The sequence below is a fragment of the Pelodiscus sinensis genome, chromosome 1, assembly GCF_052426305.1.
Source record: "Pelodiscus sinensis isolate ZL-2025 chromosome 1, ASM5242630v1, whole genome shotgun sequence".
NCBI lineage: Eukaryota > Metazoa > Chordata > Testudines > Trionychidae > Pelodiscus > Pelodiscus sinensis.
Genome location: NC_143052.1, coordinates 330,771,739 through 330,795,002, shown reverse-complemented (window position 1 = coordinate 330,795,002; position 23,264 = coordinate 330,771,739). Strand labels below are relative to the sequence as shown.

The following is a 23,264-nucleotide window of genomic DNA, read 5'->3' as shown; positions in this document are numbered from 1 at the left end:
TAATACCTCATACAGTTAGGCTCCTATCTTTGTTGAGTGCCTGTAGGCATCATGGGATACTAGTAACGCCTTACATGTGCAAAATAGCACTTTGGCCCAGGGGTCTCAGACATGAGTCCATACAATTTATAAGCACAGTCATGCTCTAACTCTCCATCTTACAGTCTGCGTAGTTGGGACCCATGAAACCCAACTTCAGTTTTAGACTCCGCCCCTGCAGTCCTATTGGCAGAGTCCCAGATAAGCTGATTGTCCTGCTGGCCCTACTCAAGCCAGCAAAACAGGAACTGGAAGCTTTTAACAATTGGGCTCCATCTTTGCCATTGATTCCTTGACGTCCTGACATGGTGTGACTTCTGGCATCTGATTCATTATCCTGACTTCCATTTTGTCTCTTGTTTCTGACCTCCTGATATCCTGTCTTGTGACTGTGGACTTTGGTTTTGACAGCTAGGTCATAAGTACATAAAATGGGTATATTGGGTCAGATCAAACGTGCTGTAGCCTAGTGTTCTGTTTTCCAAAGTAACCAATGCCAGGTGCCCCTGAGGGAATGAATGGAACAAGTAACCATCAAGTGATCTGTCCTCTGCCATCCATTCCCAGGATTTGCAGCCCAGTCATGAAAAAGAAAGCACAATCACTAACTTCAAAGGCTGTGCAGTCTAAAGATTATGTTCATATAATGGTCTATTTCTTGTCTTAAAAAAAAAAACACAGCCAAAAATGTGTGGCAGATAGATAATTACAATAAATGTGTTCATCTGACATTTTGCTCAATGTCTGCTTTTGTTTAATTTTGTTGGGAAAGTGTGGCATTTTTAACAGAAACTTTGTTACAACAAGGCATATTTTCTTTGTATTTCTAAAACTCAAAGTGGCGTTGCCTCTGTTTCTGGCAGCAAATTGTTCTAGGTAGTTAACCATCAAAGGAAGTCTAGAAGAAATTCTCTTTGGCAGGTCCAAACTGAATCATGCATTCCATACAAGGAAATTTTTTTTAGACTGTTTAAAGAAGAGTTGAACATTTCAAAATTGGTTATAAAAAGGCATCTTTTATGGCAAAGCATTCATAATCATCACTGCACACTTTGGGTTGGATCCTTAACTCAAATTCCATCAGTTTTGCATTGGTTTGTCTCCCATAGAAATCAGAAGTAACTCCATTGATTTTAAACCAGTTATAGTGAGAGAGAAACCAGACCTGTTATTTCTAATTCTACCCTTAACTGTATGAATGTTATGTGAGTCAAAACAATGAGGAAGCCTATGGGACCTTAAAGAGTAACTAATGTATTTGGACATGAGCTTTCATGGGCTAGAATCCACTGAATCAGATTCATGAAATGGAAACTTTAGTTTGGCAAGTATATATGCACATGCAAAGATGGGAGTGTTATATTACTATGTGGAGTACCAGTGCTAACACGGCTAAATTCTTTTGCATTATAGTCAGAGAATTTATGGGACTTAACCCACTAACCTCCTCTCCTGATTGAAGCAGTGGCTGTCATGTGGGACTAGCTGAGCTCAGATCTCTACTCCAGGTATTGATCTGACTGCAGGTGCACAAGATAGCAGAGCCACTCAAGTTTTACTCAGCCCTCCTGATGTTGGGGGAATGGCCAAGACACCTTTGACAAAGTGGAATTGTGATCTAGCAAATGAGGTCATGCAAATTCAGGCAGGCCAGCATCCTCTTCTCCTCCTCCATCACATGGGCCAGTCCAGTCCTGAGCAGCAATGCAGCTCCATGCACCAAAGACCAGGTTTCAGTGCCCAGAGTGGGGAACCAAGCCCAGCCAGCCTCACAGGACAGGGGATCTGTTGCTGCAGCATGAGTATGTGGCAAGATTGGTATGCAGCTACCCCATGCCTCATACTTTTTACCTCTCAAGCACCACATCCAGAGCCTCCTGCCAATGTGAGGTCATGTCCTGTTCTCCTTTTACTGGCCTTCCAATCCCCAGGAGAGGACCTGTCCTGTTTTAGCCACTTCAACTGATCCAATGTCTTCAAAAAACTGTCAGGGAACTTGCATCTCATTACAGCCCAATAAAATTTAGAGGTATATCATGACATCATTTTGCACAAATAACTCACGTTAACTCAAACACCATTTTGTGTAAGAACCAGTAGCTAAGTATGATCCTGATGTTCCAAAATCTTAACTATAATTAGATGCTAAAGGTGAAATTCTGATCTGTGAAAGAGGTTGAAAGTGAAAGTAACTCCACTGAAGGAGAGGATGTCAGAAAGCAGTTTTTTGTTTAAGCAATGTTAGAACCTAGTCGTCCTGTCATTTGCACTGGAGTAAATTGGCAGTAACTCAGGGTATGTCTACACTACAAAGTTAGTTCAAACTAACGGATGTTAGTTCGAACTAACTTTAATAGGCGCTACACTAGCGCTCCGCTAGTTCGAATTTGAATTGAACTAGCGGAGCGCTTAGTTCGAACTAGGTAAACCTCATTTTACGAGGATTAAGCCTAGTTCGAACTAGCTAGTTCGAATTAAGGGGTGTGTAGCCCCTTAATTCGAACTAGTGGGAGGCTAGCCCTCCCCAGGTTTCCCTGGTGGCCACTCTGGCCAACACCAGGGAAACTCTATGCCCCCTTCCCGGCCCCGGACCCCTTAAAGGGGCACGGGCTGGCTACGGTGCCCGTGCCAGGTGCAAGCCTGCCAGCACCCAGCCAGCAGACCCTGCACCTGGCACGGCACAGAGCCACCCACCCGATGTCCCCCAGCCCACCCCCTCTTCCCGGGACCAGGCTGGCCGCTCCCGGGAGCTTGCCCTGGACCGCAAGAGGCGGGCACCTTCCTGGGCTAGTGCGGACATCGTGGACCTCGTCCACGATCTCCGCACTAGGCACAGGAAAGTGGCCGTCTAGGGCAGGAGAGCTGCCAGCCTGGCCACCCAGGAGCAGGTGTGCATGAAAATCAAGGGGGTCCACTGAGACCCCCGACCCTGAGCCCTGAGCTTACAATGGCCGTCCTGGGTCAGACCAAAGGTCCATCTAGCCCAGTAGCCTGTCTGCCGACAGCGGCCAACCCTAGGGACCCTGGAGGGGATGGATCGAAGAAAGTGACCAAGCCATTTGTCTCGTGCCATCCCTCTCCAGCCTTCCACAAACTTTGGGCAGGGACACCACTCCTACCCCCTGGCTAAGACTACTCCATGGACCCAACCTCCATGACTTGATCTCACTTCCCTTTAAACTCTGTTCTAGTTGTAGCCTTCACAGCCTCCTGCAGCAAGGAGTTCCGCAGGTTAACTCTTTGCTTTGTGAAGAACAACAACTGTCTCTTACTAGTTTGAAGCCTGCTACCCATTCCTTTCCTTTGGTGTCCTCTAGTCCTTCTTTATGGGAACTCAGGAAGAACTTTTCTGAATGCACCCTCTCCACCCAAGCCCTGCTTTTAGAGACCTCTATCCTGTCCCCCCTCCGTCTCCTCTTTTCTAAGCTGAACAGTCCCAGTCTCTGTAGCCTTTCTTCATCTGGGACCTGTTCCCAACCCCTGATCATGTTAGTTGCCCTCCCCTCTCCCAGCCTTTCTCTTCCCCTCTCCCACCTCCTTTTCCCAGTATCCCCCAGTTTTGTTCAATAAAGACAGAGTCAATGTTGGAAGAAACGTTATCTTTATTTTGTACATCAGGAAGGGGGGCTAGGGAAGGGTAAGTGGAAGGAGGTGAGGGAGGAATGGGGTACGAGCCCCCGATGGGGAGGACTGGGCTGGCTCTGCGGGCTTCTGGGGGTGGAAGCTCTCCTGCAGCCCCCCGATTGCCCCCTCTCCCCAGATGGCAGCCTGCGGCAAGTGCAGCCGGGCTGATGGCCGAGTGGTGTGATGTGCCCAGTGTTGGTACTCCGGGCACTCCAAGCCAGAACTTCTTTGCAGGCGGGGCACCCCTTAGAACTGTGTGTCCGGGGTGGGGGTCGGGACCCTTTAAGTGCAGCCCTCGGCTAGCCTGAGACAGCATCTCCACGCTCTAAGTCCTCCTCTGATGCCCTGCCGGCACTGCTTCCGGCCATCCTTAAGCCCTGTTCAGAGTCCACTCAATGTGGACATGTTAGTTCGAATTAGCAAAACGCTAATTCGAACTAGTTTTTAGTTCTAGACGCGTTAGTTCGAATTAGCTTAGTTCAAATTAACGTTGTAGTGTAGACGTACCCTCAGTTGAAGACAATGAAATTACAGCCATATAAATCTGGTGTGAAAGGAAAACAAGAACTTCCATTCATGAATTCCATTACTGTGGATTTTTCAAAATCTGTCCATTATTTATTCTGCTGCCAAATATTATTTGTTATGATACCATCATGTCTACAAAGAACTTGACAAAACTTAGGCAAGGATTGTGCTGTGATCACTGCTTATTTTGCTATCCCATAATACCTCTTTGTTTCCTTCTACTCCCAGGTCTGTAGTCTCTCTTTTTTTACATAGGTGTAACAGGGTAGCTGTTCCATTCCAGTTTATAAAGGGCTAGTGAATTAGATGGAGGCATGAGGCAGCCAACCACAGCACGGCTGCACTGTACAAAAGGACTACGAATCGGAGGTAACTCGCTCTTGTTCCAGTTCTGGAAGGAGAGGTCCTATCTGCCTGCTAGCAGCGATATCTTGGACAGGGCAGTACTCAGAAAGGGCAGGGAGAGCCAGAGGAGCTTGGGCCTGAATAAACCCCAGGCTGAGGCCCAGCGACAGTGGCCTGAGGGAGATACTAGGGTCATATCTATACTACAGCATTATTTCAAAATAACTCATATCAAAATAACAAGGGGAGTGTCCACACGGCAAGCCCATGATTTCAAAATTATTTCATAATAACAGGCTTCTTATTCTGAAATTGTAAGCCCTCATTTCACAAGGAATAACACCTATTTCGAAATAACTATTTCAAAACAGGATAGGTGTGGATGGCGCAGCTGTGCGTATTTGGAAATAATTGGCCTCCAGGGCTTCTCACAGCTGCCCTGGTGGCCACTCTGTCCACACCCCTCAAAACTCTAAAGTTTCCCTTCCCTTGCAAGTTTTAAAGGTGCAGACAGAAGGGAAAGTGCCTATGGCATGACACAGGCCCTGCTTGCACTGTGCCACACAACAAGACCCTGCACTGCTCTTACCTGTTGCAATGAGTGACCCCAGCACTCCCACCAAGCCCCCCATGGCTGCAAGCCCACCAGCAGTCAGCTCAGATGCCCCTGGCAGGGGCAGAAGAGGGCCCCTTCTTGGAGTGGTGCAGATCTCATAGAGCTCTGGGGAGAGAAGACACACCTCTGGGATCTCCGCACCAGATGCAGGAATGCTGATGTGTATGGCCGGATGACAGCAAGCCTGGCCCAAAAGGGCCATATACACACCCAGGAGCAGGTACACATAAAAATAAAAGAACTGAGGCAGGCCAACCTCAAGGACAGGGAATGAAATTCCCAATCCGGAGTGGCACTCCAGACCTGCCACGTCTATGACCAGCTGGATTGCATCCTGGGAGGGGGGGCAATACCCTTCCTGCTCTCCTCATTGGCGCTAGCTTGGAATGATCCCATTGTCAGCATCCAGAAGGGAAGAGCTGTGGAGGAAGAGGGGAAGGGGGAAGAGGAGGCTAGCCAGGACACAATGCTCACCAACCAGGATGTCATTATCTCCCTGGAGCCAGTATTCACCTCCCAGGATGTTTCCAAGGGTTTGGACGAGGACAGGGAAGGCACATCAGGTGAATTCTCTACCTTTCCCTATCTACAAATGAGGGGAGGCGGCAGCCTACAAGGGGGTGCACACTCCTTGCTTGGTCTTCTTGGCCTGGGGATTGCACAGCAGCCTGTGCACATGGGTGCACATGGAGCACCAGTCCCAAGCAGACAGACCCATGAGGCTGCCACACAGGAACCCGTTGCTCCTTTTCACAAGATTCATGAAGAGGCCTGCCTGACTCCAGACTCCATGATGGGACACCTTCCCACCACAAGCCACCACTAAGGAGGATGAGGACATGGAAACACATTGCAGTGCTGCAGACAGCACAGGCTCATGATTGCACTCTCAGGGTAACATCCACTCCTGGTCAAGTGCGGCAAGGTGGACGACACCAAGCCACTCCATGGAAACCTGCCAGGAGGAAGGAAGTGGAGGGGACCGCAGTAGCACCCTCCCTGGCAAGAGGAGTCTGCCACTCACACACACCTCCCCCAACAACCTTCCCCATTCCTCCAGGGGATAGAAGTCCCTTCTCTTCGGGATGCCACCTGTGCTGGACCTGGTATGTGCATGGTGTTACTAGTCCCTAGACCAACCAAGGAAATAACCCAGACAAAGGGTGAGCTGAAGCAATACTAAAGCTAATTTATTAATACAGATTCTTAAGGGTAAGGTGATACTTTCACACACCTCACATTCATACTGGCAGTTGAAAGTAGGCTGCAGACGTGGAGTAGATAATTTCCAATTTCACAGGTGGCTTGAGCTGGCCAGGCATCAATTTCCTGGAGACCAACTCTGAGGCTCATGGCTATCCCTGGGGTCCCTTGGATCTGCAGGAGGGTTACTGCCTCTGATTCAGTCCCAGGTTTCACATGCTGTTACATCCCTTCCAAAAGGAGATGATCTTCCTGGCTGCTTCTCAGTTAATTTATCTACTTTCAGGGGTTTTGTCTGTCTTAAAAGGTTATGGACCTAAATAGCTTTTTTGGTCAGGTATTTCTCATTCATACCTCCTCCACTTTCCACAGGTTACATACATATTCATGAACAATATGGTTTCTAGGTCAAATTCACCTTTATGGCCTTAAGTAATCGGAACCTGCCATAAATTGAACCACTTGACATACTAAAAGAACCTAATGTAAATACTATGGGTTAACATACCAAAGGCATGTTAAGGACTTAACATAAATTGTGACGAAGAGAACCAGGGTCAAGGAAAAGGGGAAAGCAGAGGGGTGTGGTCAGCCAGCAAGACACCAGTGCACAGGAGGGAGGAGGGGGTTGTGTCCTACTAGTTACACACAGCACAGAGGGAAGGCGAGACACCCTATCCCCTCTTCCTGTCCTCAGGCTCCTGACCTGGCTGGCACCGCCTCAAGCCTGTTTGTCTCCGGGACATGGAGGTAGTGAGGCTTCCCTGCGAAGTCGATTCCACTAAAGGACAGTGCCTGCTGTCTAGGCCACAGATGGCCTTGCTTGAAGCACATCTCCATCGAGTACACAGAGACCTTTCGATGCTGGCTCAGAGATTAGGGCTGGGCTTCCTGCACACTGTCTCTTGGAATGACTTCCCTTTTCTCTCTTCTTCACAGTTGGGCCACTTCCATGTCATCCTCCAAACCCCAATGAGAGCCGCCGGCACAGACAACACCATGAGGACCTGGATCAGGAACACATTGCGTACCTGTGTGCCCTCCAGTGGTGTCTCAAGTGGGAGCAACAGGGACGGGACATGGACTTGGAGGAGGGCTGTACTGACCAGGAGCTGCAGCGCACCATCTGGCAACAGCTGTCTTGGCGCCACGAGAGCATATGCCAGGGCCAGCCCGAGCCATCCGCGTGTCCTGGGCTCTGGGAGTGCGGCGCCACTCCCAGGAGTGCGATGCATGTGCCGCCCCACCCCGGGTACCCGGCGCATGTGCGGTGCCACTCTCGCCCGGCCTGGCAGCCCCGTGCAGCACCCCCTACAATGGGGGCACCCGGGTGATAGCTCACCACGCCCATACCTTGGGCCGGCTCTGGCATATGCACGGTATACAGCACCACCATTGACTACCTGGTTGCCACCATTGAGCAGTCCAGCAGCCCACCCACACACCTGTTCCTTCCCAAGTCCTCCCATACTTGCTCCTGACCCCACCCCTGGCCCCTCCTGCTAACCCACCCCCAGAGCCACTGAGGGCCACATACATGAGGAGGTGGAACCTCTCAGGCATCCAAGGCCTCTCAACACATCAAGGCAGGTACCAGGCCCACCCCCATTCCTGAGCCCCTCTTCCCCCTACCTTCCCTTTTCTTCCCCCTGCCAGGTTCTTTCATCAGTCCCTTCCCAGTTATATATCCCCTTTCTCTCCCCCCCCCAAAAAAAAACCCAAACCAGAGTTCATTGTTTCATACCAAAAAGTTTGGTTTATTTGGTCTGCAGTGGAGGGGAGGGCAGTCAAAGCGAGGGGTGTGGAAGGAAAGGCACAGAGGTCCTATGCAGAGGCCCCTTGTGGGGAGGCCCAGGGGAGAGTCTCATGGCTGGTCTTGGCTGAAACTCTCCCTCAAGGGCTCCCAGATGCACACAGCCCCCTAACGGGTCTGCTAGATGGCAGCTGTGTGCGGCTGCGCCAACGCTCTTGTGAGCCGCTCGGCCTCAGCCCCCCACCCTGGCAGGAACATCTCCCCCTTGTTTTTGCACAGGTTGTGCAGGACATAGCAGGCAGCTACCATCTGGGGATGTTCCACTCGCCAAGGTCCAGGCGGGTGAAGAGACACCAGAACCACCCCTTTAAATGGTCAAAAGCACCCTCTGCCACGATGTGGCACCTGCTGAGCTTGGTGTTGAACTGTTCCTTGGTGGGGTCCAGGCACAAGGAGTTACAATGGCAGGTCTAAGAGCCTGGCACTGCTTTGCAGCAGGTCCAGCTCCATACCAGAAGTGCTGTGGCATCCACAAGGGCAACCAGAGCACACAGTGAGAAGAGATTGCTGTCCCTTGAGGAGGTAGGCAATGGAGAGGATGGGGCCTGACAGGTGTTGGATACATTAACAGTAGACAGATAAGGTACAGAAAAGAAACCAGCCAGGAGAGGATGCTCCAAGAGCTAATTCCCAGACTGGCCAGCTGGCGGCACTGTGGCAGTGAGTCATGAGCTGCTACAAAAGGATAAGCTCCTTGGAAAAGGGAATTTTTCTTGTTATGTATTTGTACAGCAGTTAGCAGGGAGAGAAGGGGGCAATAATTGGGTGCCCCATAGTCATAGCATACAATACAATAAAATTAATATTCTTCAGTTAACTGAATGCAGTGACTGGAGCTGAGCAAAGGATTCTGACTTGAATAAAAATACCGAGTCTCTTTGGCTCCGTTAATATTCCTTTGTATTCTCTATCACAAATTCTCTAGCAAACGCATGCAGTAACAGAAATTCTGGCACAAAGTTTGAGTGTGAAAGATTAACAAAATCAACATTTTAAACCAGAAATACAAGTTTTCTACTTCTCCAATTAAAAAATAGAAACATACAATGTTACCTTCATGTCTAATCAAACCCAAACATCACTACTTGAATTATGAATACTCAAACTGCATTTGGAATAATCTATATACTGGGAATTATTAACTTAAATTATTCTGTAGGTAATTTCAATTAACTAATACATTTGCAAAGGTTGCAAGCTGTCTTCAGACAGTTCATGATCAGAAAACAAATATATTAATTACTTCAAATTATTCTTTTAACTCTGAAATGATACAGAGCCAGAGGAGAAATATACAGTCAGACTATGCACTGTGCTACTGGACCCGCAGACACAATAGCTGCTAGAAATGCCTTTTGCCACTTGAGTTTGTTTCTCACCTACAGAAGTTGATCCCCTCATACACCTGATCCTTCTTCCACTAACGGCTATCAGGAGGCCACACCATATCTTGACTAATTTGGATCTGGTCTCAGTAATCTATGCATTGTGACTTTTGACCACCTAAGTTCTGAAAAGTACTGCACCTAAGAATAAGTGTTAACTCTAGGAATTCCATCTGTTACAAGATATTAGATCAAGTGCTAAGCAATACAAGTCAGACGAAGTTCCTGGCATAGCCAATAAGAAGTTCAATGAGATATTGCAAAAGTCTTAACAAGAAACAAATCCAGGAAAAAATAATTCTTAATATTTAGCATTTATATATCCAAATGATCTCAACTGATGAGATCTGAATAAGTTTGACTTACTTAAGGTCACTCAAGCCTATGCCATCCCTGGCAATAGAACTGAAGTATCTTTCATCCTGTAGTAATTCTTATAGTTCTCTTTGTCCTTTTCCTGCCCCGTTATTGTCATTTTTGGTGAGCTTGTATACTGCCAACAGGCAGAACCAAACCTGGGCTCTCTAGAGCTTAGTACATGAGCCTCTATTGCTTGAGCTAAAGGCCAACTGGCTCTCAGCTAAGGCTGTGGAACAAACTCATTTTTTCTCTCTGTAAGTGGTCTAAGCCCTAGTTTACACTAGGAAGTTATTATAACTTTCAAAATTATTTCAAAATAAGGGGCTGGTTATTTTGAAATAAAAATTCCTGCTTTCCATGAAGAATAATGCTTATTTAAAAATAGTTATTTCGAAACAACATTAGTATGGATACTCCACTGCTGCTATTTCGAAATAAATAATCCTTGGAGTCATTCAAAGTAGTCAGTCCTCAGTGCTTCCTGGGGCTTTAAGTTGAGGTAACGCATCCACATTAATGGAGCCTTTCTTGAACTAATTTCAAAGCTCCACTGTAGTATGGGCATGCTATTTCAAAATAGTTATTTCGGGACTTATTTCAAAATAGTTTATTTTGAAATAATTTCCTAATGTATACATGCCCTAAATGCTGCTGCATGGGCAACTACACTGCACCCAGAAGGCATGTGGATTACAATTATATATTGACATATGGTTTTTTACCAAGTGCCATCATAAGCACAGATACTAAAATGACCATGAAAACAAACAAAACATTTTTCAGCCTAAAATGGGAGAAATGCATGTGCAGACTCTCCTTGGCTACGTCTACACTGGCCCCTTTTCCGGAAGGGGCATGTAAATTTCACCTATCGTAGTAGGGAAATCCGCGGGGGATTTAAATATCCCCCGCGGCATTTAAATAAAAATGTCCGCTGCTTTTTTCCGGCTTTTAAAAAAGCCGGAAAAGAGCGTCTACACTGGCGCGATCCTCTGGAATAAAGCCCTTTTCCGGAGGATCTCTTATTCCTACTTCAAAGGTCCCACCAGTCAGAACTTTGAAGTAGGAATAAGAGATCCTCCGGAAAAGGGCTTTATTCCGGAGGATCGCGCCCGTCTAGATGCTTTTTTTCCGGCTTTTCCCCAAGCCGGAAAAAAAGCGGCGGACATGTTTATTTAAATCCGTGAGGGATATTTAAATCCCCCGCGGATATTTAAATCCCCCGCGGGTTTCCCTATCCTGACTTACCTGATTTGCATCCCTTTTCTGGAAATTGTGGCCAGTGTAGACGTAGCCAGAGAGTAGTCCTTAGGAACTAACCAAAATATATAGTATTATGAGCTTTCATGGACAAAACCCAGTTCATCAGATGTTAAGCTGGAGAGGAATAACAGAAGCCAAGTATTTTATAACAGGAAAAAAAGATATTTGTCAATTATAGGACTGGTACTCATGGAATTTTGCTCCCAAACAGTGGAGAAGATAAGCAATTTCTACCACCTCTGAACTGGGTTTGAAAAGTAGATTCCCTTCAGATTTTGGGTCTGCCCTGAAACCAAAAATAGATTAATGTGTTTCAAATCCAATGCCCTGCAATATTCAGAACGGTTGAGATTTAAGGTTCTGATTCGATCTTAGCTATACCTGCAGTAGAATTAGTATCCATGGAATTGAAGTAGGCTTTGCTTCAGTGTTTAATCACCTGCAAACACTATTTATTGCCTCATATATTCCATTGCTATATTAGCTCTTGAGTAGACAAAATAATACAATGTAATAGCTCCATAATGTGTCATGATCAGTGGCTTAAGATAAGAATTAAGGAAGATTAATGATGAGAACGAAACAAGACTAGAGACTCTTAATCAGACTGTTATGGTTTGCTTGAAGTAGCACCCCCTTGTGGACCTTTCTAGCATCCAGTCGAGACTGCAGGTCTTTCTGAGGGGAAGCAGGAAATCTCTATCCTCTGTGTTCACTGGGCAGTTTTATGACCTTCATCCCTTTGGCAGCAAGGATGGCAGGCTGCAGGTACAGAGGGGCACAGATAACAGAGCCCATAGGATCTCTTTACTCCCTGCTCTGGCAGTGTGGGGTTTCTCTGCTACACCCTACAGGCAGTTTTATTTCATTATTATGATGCTTTCAAGAACCTATAAGGTGGGATCTACAGGTAGCAGAATTTAATAATTAGAAGTTGCTCTTATGGAAGACAAAGACCCTATATAATTAGATTTTAGATACAGAGAAATGTTGCACATGGGGAAAAATATCAAAAAATGGTGCTGGAGTTATGCACTCAAAAGGGCTTGATTCTGAAATATTTTTGAGTGTGAGGCATCAAGGGTATTTTACTCCCGCACAAAATGTGAATGACGGGCATGTTAATGTAAATGTGAATGTTAAGTAGCTGCAATGTAAGGAGCAATGCAATATTCAGAGTTCGTGCTGTCTACCTCCACACACAGCTGAGATCCTCCGCATCTTTAATACAGATCAGAAACTTGTCTAATAGACAATATAGGGGTGTCATGAAAAGATACACTTGTCCAAATGGTGTGTCTCTTTATAGTTGTTCACTCTCAGAACTGGTCATGCTTTTTCTGGCTTCTGCCTTATAGAGTATAGAGACCCAGTCTGACTCCTTTCAGGTTAGTCCTGGTCTGGTCAAGTTGGTCGTTGGTGACCCCCAGCTAGTTCGGACTCCACTCAGGAATTCCCCAACCTGGTCTGAATTTTCCTTCCCTAAGTGAATCATCCATCACTTTTAATATGGAGCCACATCCCCAGCTGGTGTAAATTGGCATAGCTCCATTGATTTCAATTATATCTAGCCTTGCTCCCCTTTGGATGGCCTCAGCATCTATTCTCCAGCTACCACACAATCTGGTATCTTCAAAATATTTTTTGAAATAACGGGCACGCTATTTCGGCATCCCTGTAACCCTCATTCCATGAGGGTTAAGGGATGTCTTGAAATAGCACATTATTTCAAAATTTGGCACTGTGTAGACACACCAAATTTTGAAATACAATCAAAATAAGACACACAATTTGCATAGTGGAAATTGTGTATCTTATTTTGAATTTAGGGTACTGTGTAGATGTACCCCAAGACAACACTTAGCCTGGTGTGGCTGTTCTTGCTATGCATCCTCTGTGATCCAATTTATTCTCTCTGCCTCTCTACAAAAGCATTATGTGTTTCCTTTATGAGAAAGCCAGCCCATGGGAAGACCATCTCAAGGGATCCTCTCTTTTCAAAATTTCCATTCTCCTGTCACTACCCCCAAATTAGATTTGAGAATCACCTGCCCACCATAATAATGCTGCCTTTGAAATTACACAGCCCTGGTCAGACTAAATGAAAATAATCAGCTGACAAATTAATTCAGAGGTGATTTTAAGAGAAGCAGTAATGTTAAATAGAGGCTTGCTATCTACCGTTTATTTTTAGCTTGTACGTTTTTGAACAGCCTCTATCTACTAAGATGTGTGTGAATTATATCATTATGGCTAGGCCTCCCGGTTGTCCCATTAGGAATGAACGTTTACAACAGAGAGTCTGTGATAACCATTTATTACTTTCCTCCAGCTCACTTAGTTATGAACTTTTATGAGAGGCACTTAAATAAGCATTCCACTTGGTGGAGATGATTCTTTGAAACAATAGAAAGTTCACCAATGTGTACTGAGATTAAAATCCTAGCCCATTTAGAACAGTGCAATCAGATTCCTAAACCTCTGTTATTTCACCTGCCTATTGCATCTTCTCATTAACCAATTCATGTTTTGACACTGACTAGCACAATGTGAATTTGGTAGGGACTGCTAGACATCAATTTAAAATAATAATTAACTATATTAATAAAAATGAGTCATCCGTTTATAAGTGTATTTAATGTTTGGCAGTATACGGCTACTTCTTTCCCTCTGTCTGTGTCCTTTAGTCTGTAAAGCCTTTGAGAAAATTTTTCTCTCTCTGCATAGTGCACAGTTCAATAAGAACTAAGAACATAAGAACGGTCGTACTGGGTCAGACCAAAGGTCCATCTAGCCCAGTATCCTGTCTGCAGACAGTGGCCAGCACCAGGTGCCCCAGAGAGGGTGGACCGAAGACAATGATCAAGCGATTTGTCTCCTGCCATCCCTCTCCAGCCGCTGACAGACAGAGGCCAAGGACACCATTTTATCCCCTGGCTAATAGCCTTTTATGAACCTAACTTCCATGAAATTATCAATGGGAGCCCACATTCTGTCTGGGGTCTTTTTATGTCATAATACTAGAAATGGCAGGAAATTTTATGTCCATTTTTGTATGTGTAAAGTGGCTTTTCAATGAAATGTTCATTTTCAAGGGAAAATTTCAAGTTTCAACAGAATCATTAATGTTTCTGACAATCTCAATGAAAAGGGTGTTTTTAAATTTTATTTTGAGGGAGAAATTTTCACTCTCTCACACTTTGTTACTCGGACATCTGTTTATTTCAAAGTTGCTAAAAAGCAAGACGAGAAGCTTCTCCCTCATGTCTCGCTAAATAAAATAAAATGTTAAAAAATTGTGTTTCAAAATATTTAAGCATAATTGTAAACAATTTCAAGCAAAGCACAAATATTTTTTCTTTTTTTTTTAATGGTTCATTGAATACATTTACCTTTTTTTCTACCAATTCTATATAACAAACATTTACCATTAGTACTATTGAAAACTATCTTGGAGAATATTTCCTCAAGTTTCTTTTTTGAACGTGGCTGCCTAAATTTAAGTGCCTAAACCCGTATTCACATAGTACCTTTCATATGACAGATCTAAAAGCATTTGACAAATGTAACAACTAGCCCTTGTGTACAGGATATTAATCTCTTCAGCCTACTTTCAGGGTGGACTGAAACCTTTGGAAGTAACCTCAGAGATGGAGGACAGCAACTGTTCATTGTATACTACAAAAGAATGAGGAAGAGATAGGATATTCTTTCCCCAAATGCCAAAAGATCTTCAATGTTTGCGCTGAGCTGATGGGCCCACTGATTTTTTTTTTAAGTATTATCACTTTTAAAAAAAGAGAAGACAAGAAGACCAGTGGTTTTCAAACTATTGATCATGACCCAATACTGGGTTGTGGAATTTCAGGCTATGTCTACATTGCAGATCTGGAAATGCTATGCCACGTTCAAGGAATATGTCCACTTTTTCAGAACAGTTTCTGAAAAAGTGGACGCGTTCTTCCGGCATCCCTGTATTCCTCATTGTATGAAGAAAAATGGATGTTCTGAAAGAGGAGATTTTTCCAAAATTTGGCTCTGTGTAGATGGGCCAAATTTCGGAAAAGCCTCCTTTGAAAAAAAAAAAAAAAAGCAGAAAAAGATACTTAAATTGTAGTTCACAATTTGCATATCTTTTTCTGACTTTTCTTTGCAGTCTAGACACTAGGGGAGAGCAGGAGTTTGAGTTAGGCAAGCTGAAAGATCATTAAGACATGAATGTTGGTTTTAGCAGAGGATATCTTCTGAGGACAAGCAGTTATACCAACAGTGATTACTGACTGACAGGATGTAGGGTGATCAGGTGATCAGGTAACCAGTGGGGGTTGCTAAGGCAGGCTACCTGCCTGTCCTGGCACTGCAGACTACACTGTGCTCCAGAAGTGGCCGATAGCAGGCCCAGCTTCTAAGTGGTGAGGGGGGGGGGGGGGGGAAGAGCACACAAATCTCCATGTGCTGCCTCTGCCCTGAGCACTAGCTCCACACTCCCATTGGCTGGGAACCTGCAGCTGGCTGCTTCTGGGGTACAGCAGAGTCTAAAGAAGCCTTAGCACTCCTGCTGCATCACTGACTGGGAATCGCTCAAGTTAAGCCCCTTCTGCCTCAGTGCCGCTCCCCCAAAGCTGGAGCCCCCTCCTACACACCAAAGCTCTTATACTTAGCCCCAGCTCGGAGCCCACACTTTACTCAAATTATGCTGAGTCATGGGCATCAACAATTTTCTTCAACTGGGCCATGAGATAAAAAGTTGGAAAACTACTGACTTAGAAAATATGGTTACAACAGTTGGGCCTGACTGTGCTCTCGCTTACTGCAATGAAAACCAAGGGTAACGCTACTGATATCAAAACAATTACCCTTGTGTAAAACAAAGAAGAGCTGGGCCAATACATATGACTGTGGAAACTTGGGAAAAGTCACCTTCCTTACATATTCTATGCTTGATCCCACTATGATGTTTTTGCTGCATATTGCTAGAGAGGCCAAAGGAGTTTTAATTAAAATGGCCTTCTTATGTCTTGGTTGAGACCCTGATTTAGCAAAGCCCTTAAGCCTGGATTTAACTTCAAGCACATGATTAATTCCACCACTACTGAGTAAAGCACTTAAGCATGTGCTTAAATCCCATTGACTTCAGCAAGATTTAAGCATGAGCTTAAAAACTTTACTAAGTATGGATTGGTTGAATGTGCTTAATGACACTTTGCAGGATTGGGGCCCCCGAATTTTTAATGAAGGATCCTGGGATGAATAAGGCAGAGCATCCACCAGCAACAACTCAGACTCTTTACTGTACTAACATCACATGAAACAATAAGGAATTGTGAAAGATCCATATCAGGCTAATTACTTCAATGGTAGCTAATGGTGATAGTACAGTGTCTATCATCCTCCTTTGAATGACCATTCCCCCAGCTGGATTTTTCATAAAAAACAAAAACTATGTATCCTTACACTAACCATCAGCTGCTTGGCAGGAATTTAAAAACTAGGTCAGTTAAAAAAAAAGTAAAAGCAAAGAAAAAAATATATCTTATGAAAGACTTGCTAAGTCTGACATTTAAAAAAATCAGAATAGTTTATATAGAACCTAAAGCAGACATTCTTTAGGCAAATTTTCATGATCTGCTTTGCCTTTGCCCCACTTTTTGCTATTATTCCATTATCCTGGGTTTAAAAAAAAACGAGAGGAAGGAATCAAAAAGAATATAATGATATCCGTTCAGATAAGTTAAAGGGCAGAGAAAAGGCTTGTCATATTCCATTACAAAGTGTATCTGTATCATGATTTACATTTCATTATCAACTCTCAAATTAAAGAGCCAGTCCTTCCTAGTATTTATACCACACTTTTCATCAGTAGATTTCAAAGTGCTCTTCAAAGGAGGTTAGGAGCATTATCCTCATTTTATAGATGGGAATCTGAAGCACACAGTGGAAAAGACTTGCCCAAGATCATCCTGTGGGCTAGTAGTGGCAGAGCCAGAAAGAGAACTCATGTCTGTAGAAACCCAGTCCATTGCTCTACACACTAGACCCTTTTTGCCTCCAAACATGAAATGACATATTTTCAACTACATCAGGAGGGGGATTTGCAAAAGCAGATTTTCCATTCCTAATCCCAGACCAAGCATGAGACAAACTTGTCACTGTGTAACTCAGAGTCACATAAGAGGCAGGTGCCATCACCAGGGATTAGTTGCCCAAGGAAAACCTATCCATACCCCATTTTCCTGGCTACTCTTTCTAAATTGGCAGCAGATTGGGATAGCATAAGAGCTGCTCCCCTGTCTCTATGCCACTGGAGAATCCTCCTACCCCATGGGATGTGATGGATGTGGAGCTGCTAGGTACCAATCTAGGAATACTGAGATAGGACAATGTTATCAACACTGCATGTGACTTGTATATTGGGCTATCCAGGAGGGCTGACAGCCACTGTGGGCCCCTGGGCAAGACATGGAGGGCAGTGTTGTGCCCCGGAAAGGACAGATCCTCGGCGGAAAGGGGCGTAGTTGTGTGTAGCCAGTCCTCAGCACTGCCCAGAGCATGATACCCACCCCCAGCACTTTGAGTCACATGGAGAACCCAGCATAGTGCTCCACCAACAATTTAAATTAAAGGGCCTGAGTCTCTGACTGCCACTGCTACTGCAATAACAATGGTCGTGTCTGGAAGCTCCAGGCCCCTTTGAATTGTCAAGCCCTAGGGCAATCAAACTTCCTGTATGAACACAGTGAGCCATGGGGAAAGCAAGCAAGAAATCAAGATGATCAACTAACTATAAGCAACCCTAGAACGAACTTTGGGAGGCAATTATAAGACAACAGCGTATTACAGAAGATACTGCCCCCAGAATTGCTTGAAGCTAACAAATGATAGGGCTATAAATATTTAAAAGTGACTAGTTCTTTCAAAAACTGGGGAGATAAACAACCGGCTAAGATTTGAAGCGACCTCCCTGAAATGGGTGGGGCAAGGGGTTTATCACACAACTCTGACACAGACAGCGGGTCCTGTGGGAGAATCCATCAGCTTTCCCCAGTTCCAGGGCATGGTGAGCCTGAGGGAGAGGTTGGCATGAGTATAGAGAAAACTGGGTATGTCTACACTACCACCCTATTTTGAACTAGGGTGGTTAATGTAGGCAATCGAAGTTGCAAATGAAGCCCGGGATTTAAATATCCCGGGCTTCATTTGCATCTTGCCGTGCACCGCCATTTTTAAAGCCCCGGTAGTTCAGACTCTGTGCCCGCGGCTACACGCGGCATGGAGTAGGTAGTTCGAATTAGGCTTTCTAATTCGAACTACCGTTACACCTCGTTCGCACTATCTACTCTGTGCCGCGTGTAGCCGCGGGCACGGAGTCCGAACTACCGGGGCTTTAAAAATGGTGGCGCCCGGCAAGATGAAAATGAAGCCCAGGATATTTAAATCCCGGGCTTCATTTGCAATTTCGATTGCCTACATTAACCACCCTAGTTCGAACTAGAGTGGTAGTGTAGACATACTCCTAGATCTTAATAAAGTGTGAAATGATTTTATTCTAAATAAATACTACTTTGCTTTCAGGAAGCTTTTTGGTTACAAAACACCACTGTCATTGCTCCAAGAGTGAAGAAAATTGTAGGTGCTGAGTATAAGTCAGATATGCTGAGGTAAATCACAGGGAATACACAAGGTACTGCACCCCGCCTCCCTCCCCCCTCCCCCCTCCCCCCCTTCCCCCCCCCCCCCCCAAGGCCTGCATCTTTAAGAGCTGCCAGGAGACAGGAACTATAGAGTTGTGATGAGTATGGACTGTGTGGCTAGCAGGGCACCTGTGTTATTTCCTGAAGGCCTCTTTTTTCGACAGAACTCCCTCTTCTGCATCCACACATGCCTTTTTCCAGAAAAACTTTTCTGGAAAAACCCTTATTCCTTGTAGAATTAGGTTTACCACAGTTGTAAAAAGCCCTCCATTATTTCAACTTTTTGTCGAAATAACGCAATTGCAGTGTGCATCCTAATGTTAAACTTCCAGAATAATGGCCATTCTTCTGGAAAAACACTGCAGTGTAGACATATCAAGAGAGACCAGGTTGGGTCAGAGGTCCTGTTTGCCAGGTAACATCACACTCATCTTCCCATGGACAGTTCTATTGGCTGTAGGGACACTTTAGCATAATGGATTGTGAAAACCAGCCACACTGGATCAGGGTCCCAGTTCCATTATGGGATAAATCACTATATTTTATCTCCTATTCCTTTCCAAATGACAATCTGTATCCCTCCATCCATCCATGTATCCACTCTATGTCTTATGTGTCAGATGTTGCTCTTTTCTCAGCAATAGGTTTGAGGATCTTAAAAAAAACAAAGACAAAGAAAGCTTTACTCCCAGATGCATATAGTAGAAGAGCAAGAGAGAGAGAGAGAGTGACAAAAAATATTAAATAGGCAGGTCATATACAGTAGGGGTGAAACTCCCAGACTGTGACCTTTAAACAGTAAATCAAGAAATGAATCTTCTTGTAACCTATATTTCATTTCCAGTTCCCAGTATTGCTTGTATCTAAGGTTACACTAAAAGGTCAATGAAAATACTACTTGTCACATTTGTCCCTTTGAATGTACATACATTATTTAGAAATCACTTCATTCTCTTTGTCCTCTCTTTTGCATTACCTCCTCTCCTCTCGGTTTCTTCAGAAGTGTATTCTGTAGTCTAGGTATTAAATTCATGGGAATATAGGGATTGACAGGATCCATGATCCAGTATCCTGTGTCCAACTATGGACACTACCAGATATTTCCAAATAAGATGTAAGAACCCAGCATTAGGGAGTTGTAGAATAATCTGTCTCTCTAGTGGGTCTTATCGTGATCACTATAATTGAATCAAGTGGTTGTTCTCTTTCAAATCTCTCTGCCAACATGCCCACAAAAAAAATCTGACAATATTTGGGATGCTAATGTGTTGAACCCACAGAATACAGTATTGACTAGTATTACCTAATTGATTCCTTCTTGTATTCTGTCCACCTCCAAATGTTGTCTCTTGTCTGATAGGATACATTTTTCAGTAGAGAGTCTCTGTGAGTTATCAGCTCAGAGATGGTAGTTGAATTTGTGTTACTGACTGAGATTATCCAAAGATAAGGTGTAGAAGAAGAAGAGAAAGAGATGCAAGGACAGGGGCCTGTGGAACCCTCACAGAGTTGAAGGAAGGGTGGGGAGCATCTTATGAAGATCGCACTGAAAGAGTTATTAGAGAGGCAAAAGGAGAATCAGGAAAGGACAGACACACAGAAGTCAGTGGAGAGCAAAACTTCAGAAGAGAGCATGGTCAATTGTGTCAAAGGAGGCTGCCAGTTCAAGGAATGTGTGACTGAAGCATTGGTTCTGAACTTCAGTTAGGGAGCGGGTCATTCAAGACTTCAGCAAGAGCAGTTTCAGTAGAAGGGAAGGGGCAGAATTGGAGTCCCAAAAAGCGATCCAGGGGCACATACACTTCTGGGAACCATTTACCTTTTCAACAGATTAAAAAGTCTTGTCTGCTCCACCACATATACGCATATCTGAATATGGCCTGCCCAGGAGACTGACTGCAAATGAGACAAATGTAGTGTGGCTTAGCAAACAGGCATTGGCCTGCTACTTGTGACTTTGGCCAACAAGGTGACTTTGGCAAATCACTTCTCTCTATTGAGCCTTAGTTAAATGGAGATGATGATAGTGATCTCCTTTGTAAAGCTATACTGATGAACAGTGCTATAGAAGAGAGAGTTATTATTTATTGATATATTCTTCACTGGAAGATGTACCCAGCATTGCTCAGGTCCGTAAATCAACTAAGTTTTGTTTTTCTTCATTTAAATCATTGCTTTGGAGGAGGGACAGGGATGAGAGGTTCAGTGTGCAGGCTGTTCCAGGGAAAGAGGACAGCCCCATCCCTCTCTCTCCACAGGAGCTTGGGACCACATGAGAAGCATCTGCCCATGGCTGCTGCAGCTGCAGCAGACACAGCTGGGGGTGGGGTGCATGTCTCCCAAATGAGGGACAGCCAGACACACGAACAAATTCTTTGAAATATATAGGAGAAGCAATCACTATCCCTTTCTCTTCCCCTACCCCCTGTTGGCTCAATGAGATTATAACTCTCCCAGCCCCCATCTCTGACCTCTTGCTGCCCCCCTGTGGTCATTCTGCAGCATAACTGTCCCTCCTGCCATACTCTTCCCTTTCCATTGTATGTGAAACAATCAAATTACAGGCACATCCCTTTGTCCTGGCACAACCAAACCCTTACCTTGCTTTAAGTTAAGACAAGAAGAAGCTGCATACCTCTGGTGGTCCTAGCTCTTACCATTTAGGAGGAGTTCTTGAACAAATGGACTCACAGACAGACAGATGCACATTTCTAAAATATATAATAATATTATGCAATTGGTCAAGCCTAATGCCGGAGTCTTTTATTCATATTGTACTCCTCAGTAACAGTGTTGTATGGCTCAACACAAGGTAAAAAATTAAGCCCAGAACAGGTATCACCTGTATTAATGAGCACTTGATACATCTCCCCCTAAATTACCTAGTCCTGTCTAGTAGCAAGGCAAAGGCTAAAGATGGGAGCACATATCTCAGAGTATCATTTATATGCTGTGAAACTCACTTAACATACAGGCTTCCCTATACACAGCTATTAATTCCCTAGTTATCACCCATTTATTATGTTGGAAGTAAGGCAGCAGGCCATAGTGGATTTGAACTTGCTTCTACTCTTTATGAGTGTCTGGTAAATTTCACACTTGTTATACATAAGTGCTACTACCTTCCTTTAACTGTCCAATTGTTACCTCGCGGTATGATAATTTAGACTGGGTAGATGTGATGGATTTATCTATACATAGAGATATAGAGTCAAGAAAAGCCTTCTGATTCAAAGAGGTCATAAGCACTCTCCAGTTGCTGGACAATATCCATGTTGGTCACAATTTGGGGAATTTGTTACAGGAATTTTGTCCTCTTCCTTTTTTATCAACTTTTGAATCTCAGTCCATTCCTCCTCCTCCTATCACTTGCTCTTCCCCATTTTCACTCATGCATTTTCACTGAGCTAGGGCTGGAGTGTGGGAGAAGATGAGGGCTCTGGCTACGGCTGTGAGCTCTGGGGTGGGGCCAGAAATTAGGGGCTCAAGGTGAGGTGCGGGCTTGGGGCTGGGTCAGAAGTTTAGTGTGATAGGGGGTGAAGGCTTCAGCTGAGGGGGTGAGCTGAGGAGTGGGGTCAAGAATGAGGGATTTGGGGTACAGGAAGGGGCTCTGGGCTGGGTCTGAGGAGTTTGGAGAGGGGACAAGTAATTGGGGTGCTGCAGGAGTTGTGAGCTCCAGGCAACACTTACTTTGGGCGGCTCCCTGGAAGCAATGATGTGTCCTTCAGACACTTGGCAGATATATGCTCAGGCAGCTCTGCACTGTGCATGCTGCTTCCACCACAAAGTACCACCCTTGCATTTTCCATTGGTCATGTTTCCCAGCCAATGGGACCTGCTGAGCCAGCACAACACCCACCCCAACCATTCCTCCATCTGTGGACCACAGGGACATGTTACCCTCTTCCGGGAACCTGCCAGCCCCACAAAATGAACTTTTAATGCCCCAGTCAGCAGTGCTGACAGGAGTCGCTAGGATCCTTTTTTGACCAGGTGTTCCAGTCAAAAACTGAACACCTGGTAACCCCAGTGCAGGTCATTCCAATTCCCTTTGGCTAATCTTGCGTAGCTACCAAACATATTGTGGGATCTCTGGCAGAACATGACATGAGTGTTTTTTCTCAATGACATGGCTTCCTGTCTTGGATTTTGTGTTTTATTTTGAAAGAACTGTGAAGACTGCCATTCACCCATCCCACTTTTAATGTAGTAACCTGTTTGGTTTTGAAAAGGGCAATAAAGTTTCATGTATTTCTTTTGGTTCAGGTAACTTTACAATTTTTTCTCCTAATAAGGTCATTCAAGCCTGTTACTTTCTAAGAAAGGAGGTCATCTTTAATAAGCTCTGCATTTAAAGGAAGATTAAATCTTATGATTCTGTGTTTCTTAAGTCTCTC

General features: G+C 44.7%; 1 protein-coding gene across 1 annotated transcript in view; it reads left to right on the top strand.

The window, feature by feature from the left end:
* LOC149525978 (uncharacterized) overlaps positions 1-23,264 on the top strand; it is an 86,934-nt gene that overhangs the window by 19,975 nt on the left and 43,695 nt on the right. Inside the window, exons 3-4 of the mRNA XM_089778479.1 lie at positions 5,533-5,715; positions 7,295-7,453. Of these exons, the coding sequence (XP_089634605.1) occupies positions 5,533-5,715; positions 7,295-7,453 (342 nt within the window). The remainder of the gene's footprint in view (positions 1-5,532; positions 5,716-7,294; positions 7,454-23,264) is intronic.